The following is a 21,378-nucleotide window of genomic DNA, read 5'->3' as shown; positions in this document are numbered from 1 at the left end:
TATGGATCGTTTTTTTAATGAAGGATATGATTGAGATGTTAGATGTAGAGTAAGATTAAGTATATACAGTGAATCTGGCTACTGTAGGCACTAGTCTTTATCTGTACACAATAGTTATCTGTACGCAAGACAAATCACATTTTAATCATTAATTAAAAAGGGCAAAGGTTCTCAAAGAGATGAGAAGTGGGACCTTAACAGCTCTTATCTTATTAACTGACTCATCAGCAGTTGGACCTCTTCCAACATGGAGCTTGACTGACTTGATCAGAGAGCGTGACGAAAAAGCTTGAGAGTATTATAAAGCCAATTACTGGGAATTTTCTGGTGTCATCAGACAAAAGATTAGCCAGTCGCCTTGTCAGCAGCCAGCTACAGCCGCACTATTACAATGTGTATGTGTCTAAGTTGGGGAATGTGTATGTAACCTTATTTAGTTAATTAGTACTAAGGAAGGGCCACTGAGCCCTGGGCATAAGTGGTCGCTTAGGGCCACGCGGCCACTAGAGGGTCCCTAACCAAATCGTTTTAGTTTTTTTAGGGACTCAGTCAGGGTCTCTACTTACTGTTACTAGAATACACAAAGTGCAATTTCGAAATGTGGTTGTGCATCAGCAGTTTATATCTTGTTATTTCAGTCACTCAATAGCCATTGCAGAGAAAATCATTTGATTGGCAAGTTTGTCTTGCCAGCTATCTAATAATCATGGCCTTATACCAGGGCACATGCCCAAGAGCCCTGTCCTCCAGGGGGCCCACATTGATTTTGTTCGTCACTCTCACTCAGATATAATTGTATCATGGCATAAGTCATGGCAAAATGGGTATAACTGCAGGAATTAGCATGTATAATGCTACATGCAATAATGTGTATTTTTAGTAAAGTATTGTGTACTCTCAAGTGTTCCTAAGTGTTCCTAAGAGTATCTTACTTGTAGGTTTTGGTCTTGTCCAACCAGATCCCACATATGAGGGACCCCACCATCCCCGCAATGACAATGGTGAGGCCAATTCTTCCAGCATTCACCTCTTCACCCTGTGGAGGTTAAAATGACTGAATTGGTCTTTCTGCAGTCAAATTGGACTTCCTGACCCTCTCACGCTTTTCAGTTATCTTATCTGGGGTGAGCCGACTTGCTACTAGAACTTGATACTAGTTCTCTTATACCTCAGTCATCTTTTTCGGGGCTATAGAATTGTGTCTTTAGTGCTAGAAAATACCCTTAATTATAGACTACACAGTTAAATGTTTTACTTATTGGGGAGGTAACATCTCAAGATCTTCTTTGAATACAGTAAGTGAGGATATAACTGAAGGGCATGACCACAGAGGGACTTATGCAGACTACAGTAGGTTGGTTTTGTTGTGATAAGATTCAGGTGAGACTTACTGGATAATGCTCAATAATCATCCGGTTCAGCAGTGTGGAAACAGCATAGAAACAACCGACATTCAGCCCTGCAGAAAACAGAAGGAAACATGTTAGTTTTGTTTCTGCACTCTGAGACAGAGCTGTATTCTACAGGAGCTGTAGTCTGCAGAGGAGCAGGTCTTTATTTAGTCTGAGGCCTGCAGGGAAAGCAGGGGGATCCAGATGGGACACTGTATTTGGGTTTCACTGGCCCTGTCCTAATGGAACCCATACCTGGCCCTTAGCCAGTCTACTACTACAAAGGAGAGAATATTTGACATAAATGGTGGTGTGTCACTCAATATTTAATTGGTTTGGACAGCTTTGCCCTTAAGGTTTGTTGTCTTGTTCCTGAAAATCCGTATTTGCCACATCAAAGGGTAAACAATGTTAACATCAAATAACATTTTAAAAAGTAAAACATCATATTTCCAAACAGCTAAAGGGCATGACATATGTAATAGTTCAACTCTAGCATTTATTTAATTGTTTTCTTGAGACGGCACAGCCAAGGCAGACAATAATTCAGTGAAAATGTAATCAGGCTAAGCAGACCCGAGGCAATACTTTTATGGACTAGTAACCCTACCATTGCAAATATTCATTAAGTTAACAATTAACTACAAGGACTGTGACCTTTCAACCCTAAGAATCTGACAATAAACCTAAAATCCTCAAAAATACCGTTTGATGTACAAATATGTACAGTGTGCTGGATACAAAAACATCATGAGAGATATATTCACATCTCTAAGCACAAACTGATAATGACCTATTGATCTGGCTTTAAGACCTTAACAGATGTTTTCTTCAGATGGTTATACTCTGATGTTGTGTACATGTTTTCAATCACCTGTCACTGTGATGATGCAACAGCATCCACGTTGTTCATATTTACGTTTGTGAGGTCACCTTACTTGAACTCATTCAGGGGACACACAGTAGAGACTGCAGGATAATGCACAGTGTACTTCGAATAGGGGCGATTCTGCTGTGAGGCCATGTGTGCGTGTTTATGAGATGAGGTCTGGGGCATCACCAATACAACAAGCTTTGATCTGGCCAGCCGTATGTAACTTCTGTTTTCTCTAATAATAGGAGTACAAACATGCTGGTAGAAATGGGTGTGGTTTGAGAGTGATTGAGGGTGAATACGACCCACCATAGCTGATGACGAGGAGCATGAAGGGTAGGTTACGCAGCAGTCTCAGGATAGAGGCCACGTAGGAGTACTCTTCTGGGGGGATGCTCCTGGCCTGGACCTGAGCCAGGGTGGGAGGGATTTCCGGCTTCTCTTGGAACACTGTTGAACACAGAAACAGAACCGGTAATAATAATAATGTGATAATGCAGATATACTGTAGAGTAGAAGTTTGTATGCAATTCCCGTAACACTGGACCATTCATTCCTATACAGATATTTGACAAACACCAATCATAGACACACCTAAATGTGTGTTCTCAACATACATTATCTAGACACACCCAAAATATATTAGAAAAGGGTTGGATGTAGATTCTGAAGTTGCACATCTGTCAGAGCCCTTTAAAAGACCATGTTAAAATTGGATCCAACCACAAGCCAATCCTCCCCCTCGTTTCTCTTCCCAAGAAAAACTAGCAGCAGTCACTCAAATAAGCTGGTGATAGCAACACATTAGTGAAAGGCCAATGGCCATCCCATGACTTCTAACATCCCTCCATCTGTGCTTCTATCAATCAACACAGACACCTGAGCTCAGTAGGAGTTAGGGCAGTCACATAGCTTTGGGGGACTATAGGACAGGAGGGGCCAAAGTTACATCCAGCTAGTTGATTCAACAATAGTCACGCTGGAGAGTCCAGCTCCAACGTTCAGTCTGAGAAGTGGAGGAGAGATCAGCTCACTGGGGTAGGAGTTCATAGAGTAGACCCACACACCAACTAGCTTCTACTCCACCTACCTGTACAGCTAACAGAGGGCTTCAATAGGTTTCAAATAACTTACAGTACCAGGCTAACAGAGGGCTTCAATAGGCTTCAAATATCTTATAGCACCGGGTTAACAGAGGGCTTCAATAGGCTTCAAATATCTTACAGCACCGGGTTAACAGAGGGCTTCAATAGGCTTCAAATATCTTACAGCACCGGGTTAACAGAGGGCTTCAATAGGCTTCAAATATCTTATAGCACCGGGTTAACAGAGGGCTTCAATAGGCTTCAAATATCTTACAGCACCGGGTTAACAGAGGGCTTCAATAGGCTTCAAATATCTTACAGCACCGGGTTAACAGAGGGCTTCAATAGGCTTCAAATATCTTACAGCACCGGGTTAACAGAGGGCTTCAATAGGCTTCAAATATCTTACAGCACCGGGTTAACAGAGGGCTTCAATAGGCTTCAAATATTTTACAGTACCAGGCTAACAGAGGGCTTCAATAGGCTTCAAATATTTTACAGTACCAGGCTAACAGAGGGCTTCAATAGGCTTCAAATATTTTACAGTACCAGGCTAACAGAGGGCTTCAATAGGCTTCAAATATCTTACAGCACCGGGTTAACAGACGGCTTCAATAGGCTTCAAATATCTTACAGCACCGGGTTAACAGAGGGCTTCAATAGGCTTCAAATATTTTACAGTACCAGGCTAACAGAGGGCTTCAATAGGCTTCAAATATCTTACAGCACCGGGTTAACAGAGGGCTTCAATAGGCTTCAAATATTTTACAGTACCAGGTTAACAGAGGGCTTCAATAAGCTTCAAATATTTTACAGTACCAGGCTAACAGAGGGCTTCAATAGGCTTCAAATATTTTACAGTACCAGGTTAACAGAGGGCTTCAATAAGCTTCAAATATTTTACAGTACCAGGTTAACAGAGGGCTTCAATAGGCTTCAAATATTTTACAATACCAGGTTAACAGAGGGCTTCAATAGGCTTCAAATATTTTACAATACCAGGTTAACAGAGGGCTTCAATAAGCTTCAAATATTTTACAGTACCAGGCTAACAGAAGGCTTCAATAGGCTTCAAATATCTTACAGCACCGGGTTAACAGAGGGCTTCAATAGGCTTCAAATATTTTACAGTACCAGGCTAACAGAAGGCTTCAATAGGCTTCAAATATCTTACAGCACCGGGCTAACGAAGGGCTTCAATAGGCTTCAAAAACTTACAGCACCCAGCTAACAGACGGCTTCAATAGGCTTCAAATATTTTACAGTACTAGGCTAACAGAGGGCTTCAATAGGCTTCAAATAACTTACAGCACCCAGCTAACAGAGGGCTTCAATAGGCGTCAGATATCTTACAGCACTCAGCTAACAGAGGGCTTCAATAGGCTTCAAATAACTTACAGCACTCAGCTAACAGAGGGCTTCAATAGGCGTCAGATATCTTACAGCACCCAGCTAACAGAGGGCTTCAATAGGCTTCAAATAACTTACAGCACTCAGCTAACAGAGGGCTTCAATAGGAGTCAGATATCTTACAGCACTCAGCTAACAGAGGGCTTCAATAGGCGTCAGATATCTTACAGCACTCAGCTAACAGAGGGCTTCAATAGGCGTCAGATATCTTACAGCACTCAGCTAACAGAGGGCTTCAATAGGCGTCAGATATCTTACAGCACCCAGCTAACAGAGGGCTTCAATAGGCGTCAGATATCTTACAGCACCCAGCTAACAGAGGGCTTCAATAGGCGTCAGATATCTTACAGCACTCAGCTAACAGAGGGCTTCAATAGGCGTCAGATATCTTACAGCACCCAGCTAAAAGAGGGCTTCAATAGGTGTCAGATATCTTACAACACCCAGCTAACAGAGGGCTTCAATAGGCGTCAGATATCTTACAGCACTCAGCTAACAGAGGGCTTCAATAGGTGTCAGATATCTTACAACACCCAGCTAACAGAGGGCTTCAATAGGCGTCAGATATCTTACAGCACTCAGCTAACAGAGGGCTTCAATAGGCGTCAGATATCTTACAGCACCCAGCTAACAGAGGGCTTCAATAGGCGTCAGATATCTTACAGCACCCAGCTAACAGAGGGCTTCAATAGGCGTCAGATATCTTACAGCACCCAGCTAACAGAGGGCTTCAATAGGCGTCAGATATCTTACAGCACTCAGCTAACAGAGGGCTTCAATAGGCGTCAGATATCTTACAGCACCCAGCTAACAGAGGGCTTCAATAGGCGTCAGATATCTTACAGCACTCAGCTAACAGAGGGCTTCAATAGGCGTCAGATATCTTACAGCACTCAGCTAACAGAGGGCTTCAATAGGCGTCAGATATCTTACAGCACCCAGCTAACAGAGGGCTTCAATAGGTGTCAGATATCTTACAACACTCAGCTAACAGAGGGCTTCAATAGGCGTCAGATATCTTACAGCACTCAGCTAACAGAGGGCTTCAATAGGCGTCAGATATCTTACAGCACTCAGCTAACAGAGGGCTTCAATAGGTGTCAGATATCTTACAACACTCAGCTAACAGAGGGCTTCAATAGGTGTCAGATATCTTACAACACCCAGCTAACAGAGGGCTTCAATAGGCGTCAGATATCTTACAACACCCAGCTAACAGAGGGCTTCAATAGGCGTCAGATATCTTACAACACCCAGCTAACAGAGGGCTTCAATAGGCGTCAGATATCTTACAGCACTCAGCTAACAGAGGGCTTCAATAGGCGTCAGATATCTTACAGCACTCAGCTAACAGAGGGCTTCAATAGGCGTCAGATATCTTACAGCACTCAGCTAACAGAGGGCTTCAATAGGCGTCAGATATCTTACAGCACCCAGCTAACAGAGGGCTTCAATAGGCGTCAGATATCTTACAACACTCAGCTAACAGAGGGCTTCAATAGGCGTCAGATATCTTACAACACTCAGCTAACAGAGGGCTTCAATAGGTATCAGATATCTTACAACACTCAGCTAACAGAGGGCTTCAATAGGCGTCAGATATCTTACAACACTCAGCTAACAGAGGGCTTCAATAGGCGTCAGATATCTTACAACACTCAGCTAACAGAGGGCTTCAATAGGTATCAGATACTGCAGATACCGTACCAAGAGAGGCATAGGTTGTCTCTGACTTTTCTTGGAAGATTATCTGGTTTACTGATCCAGAACTAGAGGGCTACAGGCTGTAAACATGCTTATGTTTTCCCACAGAGCAGTCTGGGGAGATAGAAAGGGCCTTGTCTTATCCTGTGTTCAGTTTGATCAATTCGTTAAGTCACTACTCAATACTGTCTGCTGACACCGGAGGAGAGTTTCATTTCCCAATAGTCAAGAAAAGATCAATAATGGCAGGTCAGGCAGTGAATCCCCGTTCTTCATCTAAGGCTGGGTTCCATGTCTAAGCTTGCCCAATGTGCCTCTTTCAACAAAACATTGGGAAGCCCCAAAACAGAAGTGGGATGACCTGGTTTGTGTGATGAAATAAAAAATACCTTAAAAGGGCAGTTCAGCGGTTTTAACTGAGGATAATTGCAGAAGTCATGAACACTGACTGGACAAATATAGGTTACTGAAGTCCATGTGACTCATGTGAATACCTCTCTATCTATCCTACCATGTCATCACTCTGACAAAGTGTCAGTCATTAAACAGAGTCTAGGGGGGCAAAGGAATCACTCTATACTAGACCTCTCAACATCCCTACTCCGTTTTAATATCACGACTAAAGAGATCTCGGTCAATTACAGCGATCGCAGCCCTGCCACAGCGAGTGAGTGAAGAGACGTTAGGTGGTCTGTTCAGAGCACATCTCAACACACACTAATCCCTGAGACTGCTGACCTATCCACCAACCCTGCCAGGAGAACATGACAGCCAGGGACAAATAGATATCCAGGACAGGAGACTACAGAACCAATGGTAAGCCCCCGAGATGCAATGCTGCAATGTAATTGTATTCCAACTGCCAAAGCAGAGCTATGTGTCCCCGTTGAAATAATCTTACAATGAAGCAAGTCGGAAACCAAATCTCTTCGGCACAAGGTTATGAACTGAGGCTCTATTTGTCCTCTACCAAGAGTTAACTATGAGTTGTTGTGACATCGACAATGTTAGGGGATAGGTCATTCTGGCCCCTCATATTGGCATTATAATGAATTCAACACCTCAAGGCTCATAATGACAAAGAGTTATACATTATAATTGGGATGAGTTTAGAAAGGAGTGACTCTACTGGCCAACTCTATGTGTTAGCCACAGGATGTACTGTGCATAAGACTGGCCATTTTCCCTCGGGACATACTGAAGACCACGAGGATGAAGATCACGGTGGCCACTCCAGCAGTGATGTAGAACATGATGCTGATGTGGTATGCCAGCTCGTCTATATTGTCAACATTTGGCACGAGGATGGGTGGCACCAGGAAGCCAATGGCAATGCCCAACTGTGAGTGAGGGAGACAAAAATACATGATCATTCAATGACTCCTCCCCTCACACCTACAGACATATAAAACAAAGCTTGGAAAAAGGGATCATAACCAAGGCACATTTTTTTTTTTGAGGCATAAAAGAAAACACATATGACATATTTAAAATAACTTCCAGTGCTTCCCTGCTTTGCATATCAAAAACAAATATACACACTAAAATGTTAAGGTGTTTAAACAGTCCTACAGTTTATGGAAGAAATGATGCGTAGTTGGCCCTTGACCTATTTCCATATTATTCTAGCATTGTGCAATCTACCTACAATGCATATACAGTTGAAGTCAGAAGTTTACATACACCTTAACCAAATACATTTAAACTCAGTTTTTCACAATTCCTGACATTTAATCCTAGTAAAAATTCCGTCTTAGGTCAGTTAGGATCACCCTTTTTATTTTAATGTGAAATGTCAATAATAGTATGATTTATTTCATCTTTTGTTTCTTTCATCATATTCCCAGTGGGTCAGAGGTTTACATGCACTCAATTAGTACTTGGTAGCATTGCCTTTAATTTGTTTTACTTGGGTCAAATGTTTGGGGTAGCCTTCCACAAGCTTCCCACAATAAGTTGGGTGAATTTTGGCCCATTCCTCCTGACATTCCTCCTAGTGTTGGGCTAGTAACCGCAAGGTTGAAAGTTGTTCTGCCCCTGAACAGGCAGTTAACCCACTTTTTCAGTTCTGCCCGCAAATTTTCTATAGGTTTGAAGTCAGGGCTTTGTGATGGCCGTCATTGAAAATAAGAATTTGTTCTTAACTTGCCTAGTAAAATAAAGGTAAAATAGGTAAATGCTTGGGGTAATTGCCCATTTGGAAGACCCATTTGTGACCAAGCTTTAACTTCCTGACTGATGTTGCTTCAATATATATAATTTTACTCCCTCATGATACCATCTATTTTGCGAAGTGCACTAGTCCCTCTTGCAGCAAAGCACCCCCACAACATGATGCTGCCACCCCCGTGCTTCACGGTAGGGATGGTGTTCTTCAGCTTGCAAGCCTCCCCCTTTTTCCTCCAAACATAACAATGGTCATTATAGCCAAACAGTTCTATTTTTGTTTCATCAGACCAGAGGACATTTCTCCAAAAAGTACGATCTTTGTCCCCATGTGCAGTTGCAAACCGTAGTCTATTTTTTTATGGTGGTTTTGGAGCAGTGGCTTCTTCCTTGCTGAGCGGCTTTTCAGGTTATGTTGATATAGGACTCATTTTACTGTGGATATAGATATTTCTGTACCCGTTTCCTCCAGCATCTTCACAATGTCCTTTGCTGTTGTTCTGGGATTGATTTGAACTTTTCGCACCAAAGTACGTTCATCTCTAGAAGACAGAACACGTCTCCTTCCTGAGCGGTATGACGGCTGCCTGGGCCCACAGTGTTTATACTTGCGTACTATTGTTGGTACAGATGAACGTGGTACCTTCATCAATGACTTGTTTATTATTTAATCCCCTGTTCTACATGTTGTATTTGTGAGTGATTGTTTGTTGTATTGTGGTCTATATTGTGTGGCTGTGTATATTACGTGCTAAGTTTTAATTTTTGAGTAAAGTATTTTATTACTTCAAATCTGCTGTCTTGGGCCTGACTCATCTCACCAGCTACACACAGACTCCTTTACATTAGGCCTTGAAATACATCCACAAGTACACCTCCAATTGACTCAGAAACTTCTAACGCCATGACATCATTTTCTGGAATTTTCCAAGCTGTTTAAAGGCACAGTCAACTTAGTGTATGTGCACTTGTTATGCATGTTATTGAAATCAAAATACTACTCATATTACAGAGCGAGCGGTAAAAGCTTCATATGACTCCAACTTTTGCTTTGTAACACCTACAGATGAAACATTATGAAGTCTTAAAGGAGGCTTCGGTAAAGCTATAATGTCACAAATATTCCAACTTCAATCAATTCTTTCTCAATAACTATAAGATACAAATGTCAAATACAAATCACTAATACCCCCCCTACCACATGCTAAAGTCACACTCAAGCTCTTATGTCAGGGACTTGGACTTAAACAACAGTGGAGATGATGCAAACTTATATTTACGTTCTTGACCATGTGAGACTCATAGTACGCTACGCTTAGACTAGACCTTCTATGTTTTTACTGTTCTACATCAGGCGCTGCCATACTTTTTCACTGCCCCCCCCACGCACACGTCTATTTCTATAGGCACAAGCACTGTTCATGACACAAACTGTTCACGCCGCACTTGTTGGTGGAGAGAATTTTCCAGGCTTAAAGCTTATTTACTGCAATTCTACACCTTTTGTCACAGGGTGCAAAGAGGATTTTGCCGTTTTAAAGCACGTTTTCTTGCAATTCTATACATTTTGCCATGTGATATTTGAATGGAAAAATACAACAATATCCATTGGCAAAAAAAAAACGAAATAAAAACACATTAGCTGACATGGGCTAGTTGATCTGGATATTTCTGACCAGTTATAAATAGCTCTCTATGGTATACAATGACTAACATGACAAGAGGAACTGATGATGCACTGCCCAATTTTGAAATTGCACATTGTGCATTATACTATTACAACTTTCAAGAGTAAGTTTAAAGTTCCTTGAAAAAAATAACAAAAATAATTTGGGGCGGGACCCCCACTCCCCCCCTGCAAATCCCTCATGCTCCCCCTAGGGGGCGTGCCTCACAGTTTGGGAACCACTGTACTATATGATCTGCCCAGCCAGTTCACCAGTGTTGAATGAACATACACGATCCAAATATTCTACAATAGACCTTAAGAAAAGATGCTCCTCATATGACCTTCTTGTGATATCCAGCAGTTAGGGCAGAGTACCCTGCACATTGACTCGGTACCGGTACTCCTTGTATGTAGCCTTGTTATTTTGTAGTGTTACTATTTGTTTTTGCGTTTTTTTTTTAACTCTGCATTGTTGGGAAAGGGCTTGTAAGTAAGCATTTCACATTAAAGTTGTCAGTAGCTTCTGAAGTATGGAAACACTTTGTGGCTTTTATGAATTTTCTTTTGTTGCGATTGCTGCGTGCTACTTGTTGCATGTCCTATGTTGCTCTGCATGTGCTTACTGATCATAGTAATATTTATTAATTTGTTTATTTTTTACCCCTTTTTCTCCCCATTTTTGTGATATCCACTTGGTGGTTACAGTCTTATCTAATCGCTGCAACTCCCATACTGATTCAGGAAAGGCAAAGGTCTAGAGCCATGCGTCCTCTGAAACACAACCCTGCCAAGACGCACTGCTTCTTTACACACTGCTTGATTAACCAGGAAGCCAGCCACACCAATGTGCCGGAGGAAACACCGTCCAACTGGCGACCGTGTCAGTGCACGGCCCGCCGCAGGAGTCGCTAGAGCGTGATGGGACAAGGACATCATGGCCGGCCTAACCCTCCCCTAACCCGGACGACGCTGGGCCAATTGTGCGCCGCCTCATGGGTCTCCCGGTCTCGGCCTGCTACGACACAACCCAGGATAAAACCCGGACCTGCAGTGATGCCTCTAGCACTGCAATGCAGTGACTTAGACCGCTGCGCCACTCGGGAGGCACTCACTGCTCATTGTTTATCTGTATTGTTATTGTAATTGTTTTTAATAACCTGCCCAGGCACTGCGATTGAAGGTTAGCCAGCTGGCTAAAACCAGCACTTTTACTGAAAAGTTGATTAATGTGCACTGTCCCTGTAAAATAAAATAAACTCAAAGTCTACACCTGTTGTATTTGGCGCATGTGACAATTTTTTTTATTTGATTTCAGTTATTGGGCATAGCCTCAGTGTTCGTGGCATAAATAGGGTCTTCTAATGCCAGATCACATTAAATCATCTGTCTTGAGCATTACCTCAACAGAGCATAAACTCAAACCTCAGCCAGTTTATTTTCAATCTTTGTTATTATCAGCCAATGACTCCGTGGTACCCTGACCTCAAATGGTAGAGCATGTACTGACAAAATTGGCTAATAATATGTATAATAAAGTTGACCATGAAACCTGGACAACAAAAGCAGATCCAAACCCTGTTTTGTATTGGATGCTGCAGTGTGAGTGTCATTTCATGATCCAGTGAAAACATGATGCTAAAAGTTATGAGGTCAGGTCACTTGTGAAAATGTCACTAAATGTCCTTTCTTTTCAGGAATGGCCAGAGGTATGGGCCTGAAGAGACTTTCATATGTCCAGTTTCACAGCATGAGTAAAATGGTTGTGAACTTCTGTCACAGCACCTGCTAGTGCAGAACGAGAAACCCAGAGACCTCCACGCATCATGACAAAGGTTTCCTTTCATGTTTCAAAAGAATGCAATGATTTGATCCCAGGTAAACAAATAGCCCTCATATACAATTCGATTTCCGAGAAGTTAATGTCATTAATATATTGTTCACGGGATGGGATCCTAATGTCTTTCACAGACCAGAAATGAGGATCCCCTCTGAACTGAATCATAGCACCAGTTAAAAACGTCTTAATTGCTGGGTTTTATAGATATTAAACAGACTGCCAGAGATGCCTGAACTTAGACACCATACAACCCTTGTGCGGCAATGTGGCAACACAATCCTCAACATAACACGGCACAAACAACACAATCCTCAACATAACACGGCACAAACAACACAATCCTCAACATAACACGGCACAAACAACACAATCCTCAACATAACACGGCACAAACAACACAATCCTCAACATAACACGGCACAAACAACACAATCCTCAACATAACACGGCACAAACAACACAATCCTCAACATAACACGGCACAAACAACACAATCCTCAACATAACACGGCACAAACAACACAATCCTCAACATAACACGGCACAAACAACACAATATACAGGACAAACATCCGATTCATACCACAACGGACATTTAAATAAAATAAAAAAATGATTAACTGAGAATTGGAAACTGTAATCAGACATTCAAAATAAACATTGTAAAGGGTAAACAGAAAATGGCATGGATGCCAAGTCTTCCCAAAATAATTTACCAATAAAAAATAATTGTAAAAAATTATATTTTTTAAAATCTTTCGCCTCTCTGTTTTTCATAAAGGTCCTTCAATTCACAAGAGGCTGAATGTATCTCACCGGGGAAAGCATTCGAGCAAACAAAACAGCACCCCTCTGTCTCAGTATGTATAGCGTATCTATGATGATGTCTAGTCAAAAAGAGTATGACATTATTGCTGCCCGTAGCATTGAATACAAGGAAACCAGCGAGTATTTGGCCTTCCTTGATATATTTTTTTTATAATAGCCAATCAGCATTGAGTTAAACTGAATGAGCTCACCTGTGATTTGAACCCTAACCCTAGCCAATGATTATAACAGTGATTCTGATCCAACCATAAATCCATAAATTGTGCCCCTGGCCTGAGAGGATGGAAGTTCAACATGTAGCTAGATGTAGTATGCTAATGTTAACTAGCTGCCTGGCGCATCGTTGCCCATGAGTTAGGCTAGCGAGGAAGCATTTTAGCCAGGTAGCCTAGGGATTCGAACCTGGTATTCTGTACACCAGAAAGACATCTTAGCCTGCTAAGCCAAAGCTGATAGGCAATTTATCTTGAGAAGCTAATTACATTTTTCTGGTCTCAGGCAAAGTTACTCATCACGTGTGTGTTCACCAAACCACTTCATCCTGGTTAGTTGTTTTCATGTTGAGTAACCTTGCCTGATACCTGAAGAGTTACATTGGCTATAGGCTTTGGTTTAGCGAACTAATGTGCTTTTCTGATGTGACACTTGTTCGAACCCTGTCATTCACATTTGTTCCGTGGGTCAAATGGGTTTTTATGAGGAAAAAGAGGTCCAAGGATGGGGAATTGTAACTGAGGTGGTTCAGGTACCACACATGATTGATGAGTAGGCCTAACCTTGCCTGAGACCTAAATAGTTGTTTTGGCTCCCTGAGTCAATGCCTAGGCTTCAGCTTAGCAGCCCAATGCTTTTCTGGAGCACAGGAGAGTTAGCACCCTGTGTGTTGGTTACACAAGTCTAAAATCTATTTACAGAGAGCTCGACATGGCTAGGATGTACTACTACATGAGGTGTGGTGTTGCTCTCCTCGTTCAAGCCTCCAAGAAAATCTGGGTTGCTTAATATAAGCAATTTGAAATGATTTACTTTTGATGCTTAAGTATATTTTAGCAATTACATTTACCTTTGACACTCAAGTATATTTAAAACCAAATACTTTTAGACTTTTACTCAAGTAGTATTTTACTGGGTGACTCATTTTCTATTAAGGTATTTTTACTTTTAAGTAAGTATGACAATTGGGTACTTTTTCCACTACTGGCATCAATCCAGTGGCCATTTTGCAAACTCCATATCATGTGCACTACAGAAACCCTGCTAACCAAACAACAGTGCTAGGTGAATGCACAGTTGAATTACAGGGTAACTACACTCAAAAATCTACATTTAGTTGATTTTTCCCCAGACTTTGAAAGTGGTCTCCAGATGTGGTTTAAGCTTTGTTGTGGACTTAAAACATCCAACATTGTTGTTGTTTTTATGAGTGTGACTTTGAAAGTGAAAACCTGAAGAAAAAAAAGAAAAAAATCAGAAACCTGTGTATTTCAGACTTAGTTGACAGCCTCATTTATCTATTTCAATAGTAGTTCTACTATTTGCCTACTTGCACAGTAAAGCTTGGATTGGCCTGACTGTGAAAGACCAATATGGGATTGATCATTTTAAGTTATTCAGAGTGTATGTCAGAGTTTGTCATAGAATTCTTGACACAGGGCACCTTTCCTTGACCGGGTGGTCTGTTTGAGAAATTTTGGGCAAAATTAGAGTATGCCCACTTCTCCAGGCACCACTGCTATATAATGGAGCCTATCATAAAATTGTGGGTTATATGTCTATTTGTGTACATTTTTCAACTAAACACAAGACACATCTTATGATTATGTATATATGACTGTAGGGCCAGACCCAGTCCATATTATATTCAAGTCAAAAGAAAAGCTGTCTATAGCTCTCATGGGATTGAGCACAGTGGAAAATTGCAATGGTATACTGCCCCTTCAGTCTCTGCTATGTCCTATACAACTGCTGATCATAAACTTTTAACTGAAAAGGAGAAGGAACAACTTCCCAGCAAGCTTGAAGCCCGACCAACACCATCCTTTTTATGTAAACTGAGACTAAAACTACAAATGCATTCCAAATAGGCCATGTAAAGATTGTTCGTTAAAAGTTAAGCCTGCTATTAAGCTTATCCACATATGCAATAAAGGAAAGAAAGAAAATGTTTAATATCTGCTATTTGAAATATAGCTGCATATTAGGATAGATTTCAGTCTCAAAGTCAACAGTGAAGTGGCAACTCCAGGATGCTGGCCTTCTAGGCAGAGTTCCTCTATCCAGTATCTGTGTTCTTTTGCCCATCTTAATCTGTAAATTTTTACTGACCAGTCCGAGATATGTCTTTTTCTTTGCAGCTCTGCCTAGAAGGCCAGCATCCCAGAGTTGCCTCTTCACTGTTGACGTTGAGACTGGTGTTTCGCGGGTACTATTTAATGAATCTGCTAGTTGAGGACTTGCGAGGTGTCTGTTTCTCAAACTAGACACTCTAATGTACTTGTCCTCTTACTCAGTTGTGCACCGGGGCCTCCCACTCCTCTTTCTATTCTGGTGAGGGCCAGTTTGTGCTGGTCTGTGAAGGGAGTAGTACACAGCGTTGTACGAGATCTTAAGTTTCTTGGTAATTTCTCGCATGGAATAGCCTTCATTTCTCAGAACAAGAATAGACTGACGAGTTTCAGAAGAAAGTTATTTGTTTCAGGTAATTTTTTAGCTGTAATCTAACCCACAAATGCTGATGCACCTGATAGTCAACTAGTCTAAAGAAGGCCAGTTGTATTTCTTATTTAATCAGAACAGTTTTCAGCTGTGCTAACATAATTGCAAAAGAGTTTTCTAGCAAGCCTTTTAAAATTATAAACTTGGATTAGCTAACACAACGTGCCATTGGAACACAGGAGTGATGGTTGCTGATAATGGGCCTCTGTACGCCTATGTAGATATTCCATTAAAAATCAGCCGTCTCCAGCTAAAATAGTAATTTACAACATTAACAATGTCTACATTGTATTTCTGATCAATTTGATGTTATTTTAATGGACAAAAAATGTGCTTATCTTTCAAAAACAAGGACCATAACCATATTTGGTAACCCAACCAGTTGATATGTGCGCTGGTACATAATGAATATGATGTCAGATCGGTTGTCATCTGAGACATTCTCATCAATGATAGGATGACTTAAACACTACAGTGGAAAGTCTACACATTATAGTTATCAGATTCACATGGAATTGTTGTGCAATTTAAATGCTTGAATATGAAATTATTTGTGATGGGATGGGATGAAATGTGATTTTAGCTTCTAAAATGTGAGAATTGGGTTTTTATGAGTGAATTAAAAAGGGGAAAACGAATTAGGCCCGACTCAGTGGCCCGCCCACATGAAGAGACATTGGTTATACATTGGTGCTTTTACACCTGCATTGTTTGCTGTTTGGGGTTTTAAGCTGGGTTTCTGTACAGCACTTTGAGATATCAGCTGATGTACGAAGGGCTATATAAATAAATTTGATTTGATTTGATTTATAACCAATGAAACACGCCCTCCTCACCCTTCCTATATTAAGCCTTGACGTCAATATAACCTCATGTTCCGAGGACGTGAGGACAACGGTTCATACGTTAAAAAGGACTAACATGTCAACTACAGAACTAAGCCAACCTCAGCGTGAGCTTTGGTTGTGAATGGTATGAACTTTGAACTCTTATTCACTAAAGAAGTGAGACATCCCAGCTGTTGAGTTAGCAACATCAGCTAAAAACGTGGGCTAGGAAAGGACAGACAGAGTATCCCGTCTACCACCCAATGACGACACTACAACATTTCCCGTTCCCCACCAGAGACACTCTTCAAAGGACAAAGGACTCTGTTGGGCAACACGGCCATCCATCTACCACCAACCTATTGAAGCGCAGCTCAGAGTAAATATTTATTGCATTTTCCTTTTCCAAATGGGCGGTAATTTAGAATGCATAGGATATTGTATTTACGATACAACCCACTTTCCTTTGTGTAACCAGCTGTCATATATGTTCCGTCCGCTAGGGACATTTTCCTTTATGACATCATTTGTAATCAAGGTATGATTCATTCTGTGTATATGTAATTCAGTGTGATAAGTTAGGTATTTAGTAAATAAATAATTAAACCCAATTTTGTATTGCTGATTCAACTTGTTAGCCAGGGTTCGTGAAGATAACCAAGAATGTACAACTTTCAGATGAGACTGAAATAAGGTGACGATTAATATTGACTGCTATTGATGTAAAATATTACTTGGTCTTTAAGAGATTATTCGGAAGATAACAGCTCTATAAATATTATTTCGTGGTGCCCCGATTTTCTAGTTAATTACATTTACATGATTAGCTCAATCAGGTAATATTAATTACGGAGAAAGTATTTTATGGAATAGAATGTCTTTTCACTTAATCCGGCATAGCCAAAGATACAACAAGAGTCTGGTAGCAGCAGTTGTGATGTGTGTTTAGCATGAATGTGTGAGTGTGTGTGTGTGTGCGTCCGTGTGTGCGTGCGTGCGTGTATGTGTGTATGGATGAGTGCATATCTGTGTGGAAGTGCACTTGAGTGAGTGCATGTGTGCTAAATTGCGGAGAGGCTGTGCAGGTGGTCAATCCAGTTCAGGTTTTCAGCAGTCTGATGGCTTGTAGATAGAAACTGTCTCCGAGCCTGTTGGTATCAGACCTCATGGTCCGATGTCGTCTGCCCGACAGTAAGGGAAAGAACAGCTCATGGCTGGAGTGAGTGGGGTCCTTAATCACGCTGCTGGCCTTCCTCGGGCACCGTTTCGAATAGATAGATGGGAGGGAGCACGGTGCCAGTGATGTCCTGGAATGTCTTCACCACCCACTGGAGTGTATGAAGTGTCTAATTTTTGGTTATCAATAATAGGCTAGTCTATTAGTTTCATAAAATATTTTAGCGGATTTCCTCATAAATACATAAAGGATTTTTAAAAGAGCGACAATTTAACATACCTGTAGAAAAGTAGCTGCATTAATGCATTAAGTGTGTGATTAAGTGTAGCCTACTGTACAGCTGCATACACTGTACTGGCAGAAGATGGTGGAATTGTACCATGTCATTTCCCCTTACTTACCTTTATATTTTCATATTTTTCAGAGTTTTTCTTTGAATTCCATAAATTGCTGTAGTGACAGAATTCTCAAGAAACCTAGCCAATCGTGGAAGATCCATTGAGTTGTATTAGAAAACATAACAGAAATACTTCTGAATTTTTTTGTCCATCATTCAGCTATAGAGATGCTCAATGTTGTGTATTTGACAGTTATGGTGATGACATATTGAAATGTGCTGCAATTTAGAAAAAGGTACACACAAAAATGTTGAAATGGTTTGACATGATGTCTTCTCATGGAGTTTCAAGATTTGTATGTTGCAATTTTCAGGTTAGCATTAGGGTATAACCTTTTATGTCAGTGTCTGTCTGAAACAGTTTAAGCATGAGAGCTGAATTGTTTTTAAAAAGTATACATATTCAAAGAGATCATCCATACAGAAAGGGCTACATCCCAAGGAGATGATTGGATAGGTAGGAAGATATGGGGTTGGAAAGATGTAGAGTTGAACTTGCAGGAGAAAAAAAAAAACTCCCCACCCTACTCAGCACATTACACACGCACACGCACACGCACACGCACACGCGCACACGCACACGCACACACCTCAAAAAATACATATTTAATATTATTATTTGAGCACAAAGCTATACTGGTAACTAAGCTCAAACAGCATGTTTAGTATATCATTGTTATCAACTCAAACACTTAACCACAGGGCTACTTGAGTCATAAAAGTAGTCTAAATCAGATATATTTTAAATCCATACAAAAGTAAGCTCTGAAAAGAGATCATCCAGCAAAGAGGCTCACAAAGAACAAAATGCCTGCGGTTGGTTGGAAAGCTACTTTATTGGAGCAGTGGATGTGAAGCTGCCTATGAAAATCATCTCAGATCAGTTTTTAGGACATGCTTGTCACTATGCATGTAACTCACTATACGCCTGGATTAGTGAGTCCACAGGACCAGCAATATCAACCTCTAATGGAGAATAATATACAGCTCAAAAGGTATTATGAACATTCTTTCATAATCCCCAATAAATTGATTTGACTTTCATCATTTGCCTCAGCATTGTAAGTCCCAAATGGCCTCCAGTTTGAGGTTTCACTTCAACGTCGTTGGATACTGAATACAGGCATATTGCAGTAGTGTAATTATACATATTACATATTGCATTTAGAAGTCAACTACCCAATCTATAATTTGATTAATTGGGTGTTTTGAGGGAGGAAATAAGACAAATCTCACCCTAAGAGAGGTTGTAGATACTTTCAGTTCCAGATTGTGTTCACCTGTGTCAGAACTTTATTAAAAGAGAATGCATGCTCAAGATGCTCTCAATGCTCAACAAAGCATCCATTGCAGAATGACAGTAGCCTAGATCCATGTGTGAATGCATATGGATTGCTCTGGGCTAAATCATAACATGTTAACCACTTTCAACGTATGATCATTTGTCTAAACAACTTTTACATCTAAAATACCACAAAAAGTAAGGACCATCTCTTGATGGCCATTGGTCATACATGCCATACTGTAGGCCTATATGTCGTCTGAGCCAATTAACTGTCCAGTTTAAGACATTGAGATGTTCTTATTCATTATTCATTCAACATCTAAGATGTCAAATAATAAGTTACTTCTTCTCTAAGACCAACCTTTTTCAAAACACCACATTTATGTGCAATCTTTATTTTGATCAGTCAATCAATATGTTAGGCGAATTAGAAACTAAATCAATCGCAACTCTTTTTAACGTAATAGGGAACCTTTGCTTGAGGTGGGAGAAACTCACCTGATTCCCAAAAACGCCGATGGAACAGGCGGTGGACACCTCTTCGGAACCAAACCAAACCGATGCCAGGCGGGAGGGCATCCCAAGGATGAAGACCTGGGATAGGGAACTTGCAAACTGTCCGAGCATCGTCACCCAAAATAAGTTTGACCTGACGCTGGCCACCTTGATCCATGTCCCAAGGCAATTAATTGCAGTGGCCATCAGTGCTATGAGCCGCAGTCCCTTTTTGTCCAAAAGCCAGGAGACGGGCCATATAAAAGGAATATAGGTCAACATATAGACCATTGACATCCAGTCAATGGTAAAAGAGTCCACATTGTAGAATTTCATAAAAATATTGTTGATTATTCCGTATTGGATCCATTGAAATGCGTTGCACAGGGAGTAACAGCTGAAAAGGAACACCATCACCCATCTCCTTTTGTATAAACGCGTGGTAGTTGAAGGCCTATTGTCCTGGTTCTCATTCGAGATGCTCGTACATTCAATTTGTTCCTCCATGTCCACGGATTTGGAAGGGTTCGTTTTCCTCAGATCCAGACCATTTTTCTCCTCTTTAATTGCTTTGTTGTCAAAGTCAGGATTGTCGCCCATAATGACAACGTTTTTGGGTACCCTTGGGTACCTGCGCGCACTGTTAGTTTAGTCTACAGAAACTGCTACTTAAATTATTTTATTATTCAAAATGAGCACGCAGTGTAGGCTAACGCGCAACACATCTAAACTTTTTAAATGTGCAACTAACGTCAAAATGCTCGGTGAGCAATATCTTCTAACTAGCTATTAAAAAGCAGACAGCTGCAAGCCAAATAGTAAACCAGGGTATAATGTAGGCTAATGTTAAATATCATCTCTTATTATATAATGATACAAAGTTCCAAAACTTGAAATGGGGAATCATACATACAGCCTATGTTTCTCTTAACATAAGAATGTCCCGAATAGGTCGGTGATAGTGCTTTTGCTCCGAGGAAAATTCCAATCGGCTTATTATAACACCACGTGATGTCCAAACTCTATCTCCACCCTGATGGAAGTTGAACCAATCACAAGGAAAACTTCCGCACACGACGTGACTGACAGAACAAATTATAATTAGCATTTAATGACCCATATTGCTTCTTACAAACATGTTTCTTGCTAAATGTGACAATGAATTAATAAACAAACATTGTACACAATTACAGTGGTGTCATTAGGCCTGGGCTTGAAGGGCTTCAGCCCAGATGCTTTTGATCAAGCCCTGAACCTTTTGGTGGTAAAAAAAAAAAAAAAACACACACACACACACACACACTCACCTGTCCTATGCGGTATAAAATAAAACATTTTACCAACTAATTTTACCAGTGGACCGCTCATGTCCCTTGACCATTCCCCCACCCCTACAGCACCGGTTAGATGTCAGTGTCATCACTCAGCAAAATGTCTGTCACTCAGTCAGTCTGCAGCATAGCACAGAGCAATTATGGATATTCAAAATGTATTCTTAAGGAGTGGCAAAAAGACGAG

At 40.9% G+C, this 21,378-nt stretch overlaps 1 protein-coding gene across 2 annotated transcripts in view; it reads right to left on the bottom strand.

The window, feature by feature from the left end:
• LOC118368306 (feline leukemia virus subgroup C receptor-related protein 2-like) overlaps window positions 1-20,810 on the bottom strand; it is a 31,553-nt gene extending 10,743 nt beyond the window's left edge. For both annotated transcript variants that reach the window (XM_035752307.2, XM_035752308.2), the window contains exons 1-5: window positions 19,864-20,810; window positions 7,663-7,804; window positions 2,575-2,715; window positions 1,392-1,459; window positions 933-1,036 (exon numbers count right to left, since the gene is read on the bottom strand). In XM_035752307.2, coding sequence (XP_035608200.1) covers window positions 933-1,036; window positions 1,392-1,459; window positions 2,575-2,715; window positions 7,663-7,804; window positions 19,864-20,460 — 1,052 coding nt within the window. In that variant the 5' untranslated portion in view covers window positions 20,461-20,810. The remainder of the gene's footprint in view (window positions 1-932; window positions 1,037-1,391; window positions 1,460-2,574; window positions 2,716-7,662; window positions 7,805-19,863) is intronic.
• Between the last annotated feature and the right edge of the window lie 568 nt (window positions 20,811-21,378).

The sequence above is a fragment of the Oncorhynchus keta genome, chromosome 35, assembly GCF_023373465.1.
Source record: "Oncorhynchus keta strain PuntledgeMale-10-30-2019 chromosome 35, Oket_V2, whole genome shotgun sequence".
Taxonomy (NCBI): domain Eukaryota; kingdom Metazoa; phylum Chordata; class Actinopteri; order Salmoniformes; family Salmonidae; genus Oncorhynchus; species Oncorhynchus keta.
The sequence above is the reverse complement of the archived record's forward strand: the minus strand, read 5'-3'. Positions and strand labels throughout refer to the sequence as shown.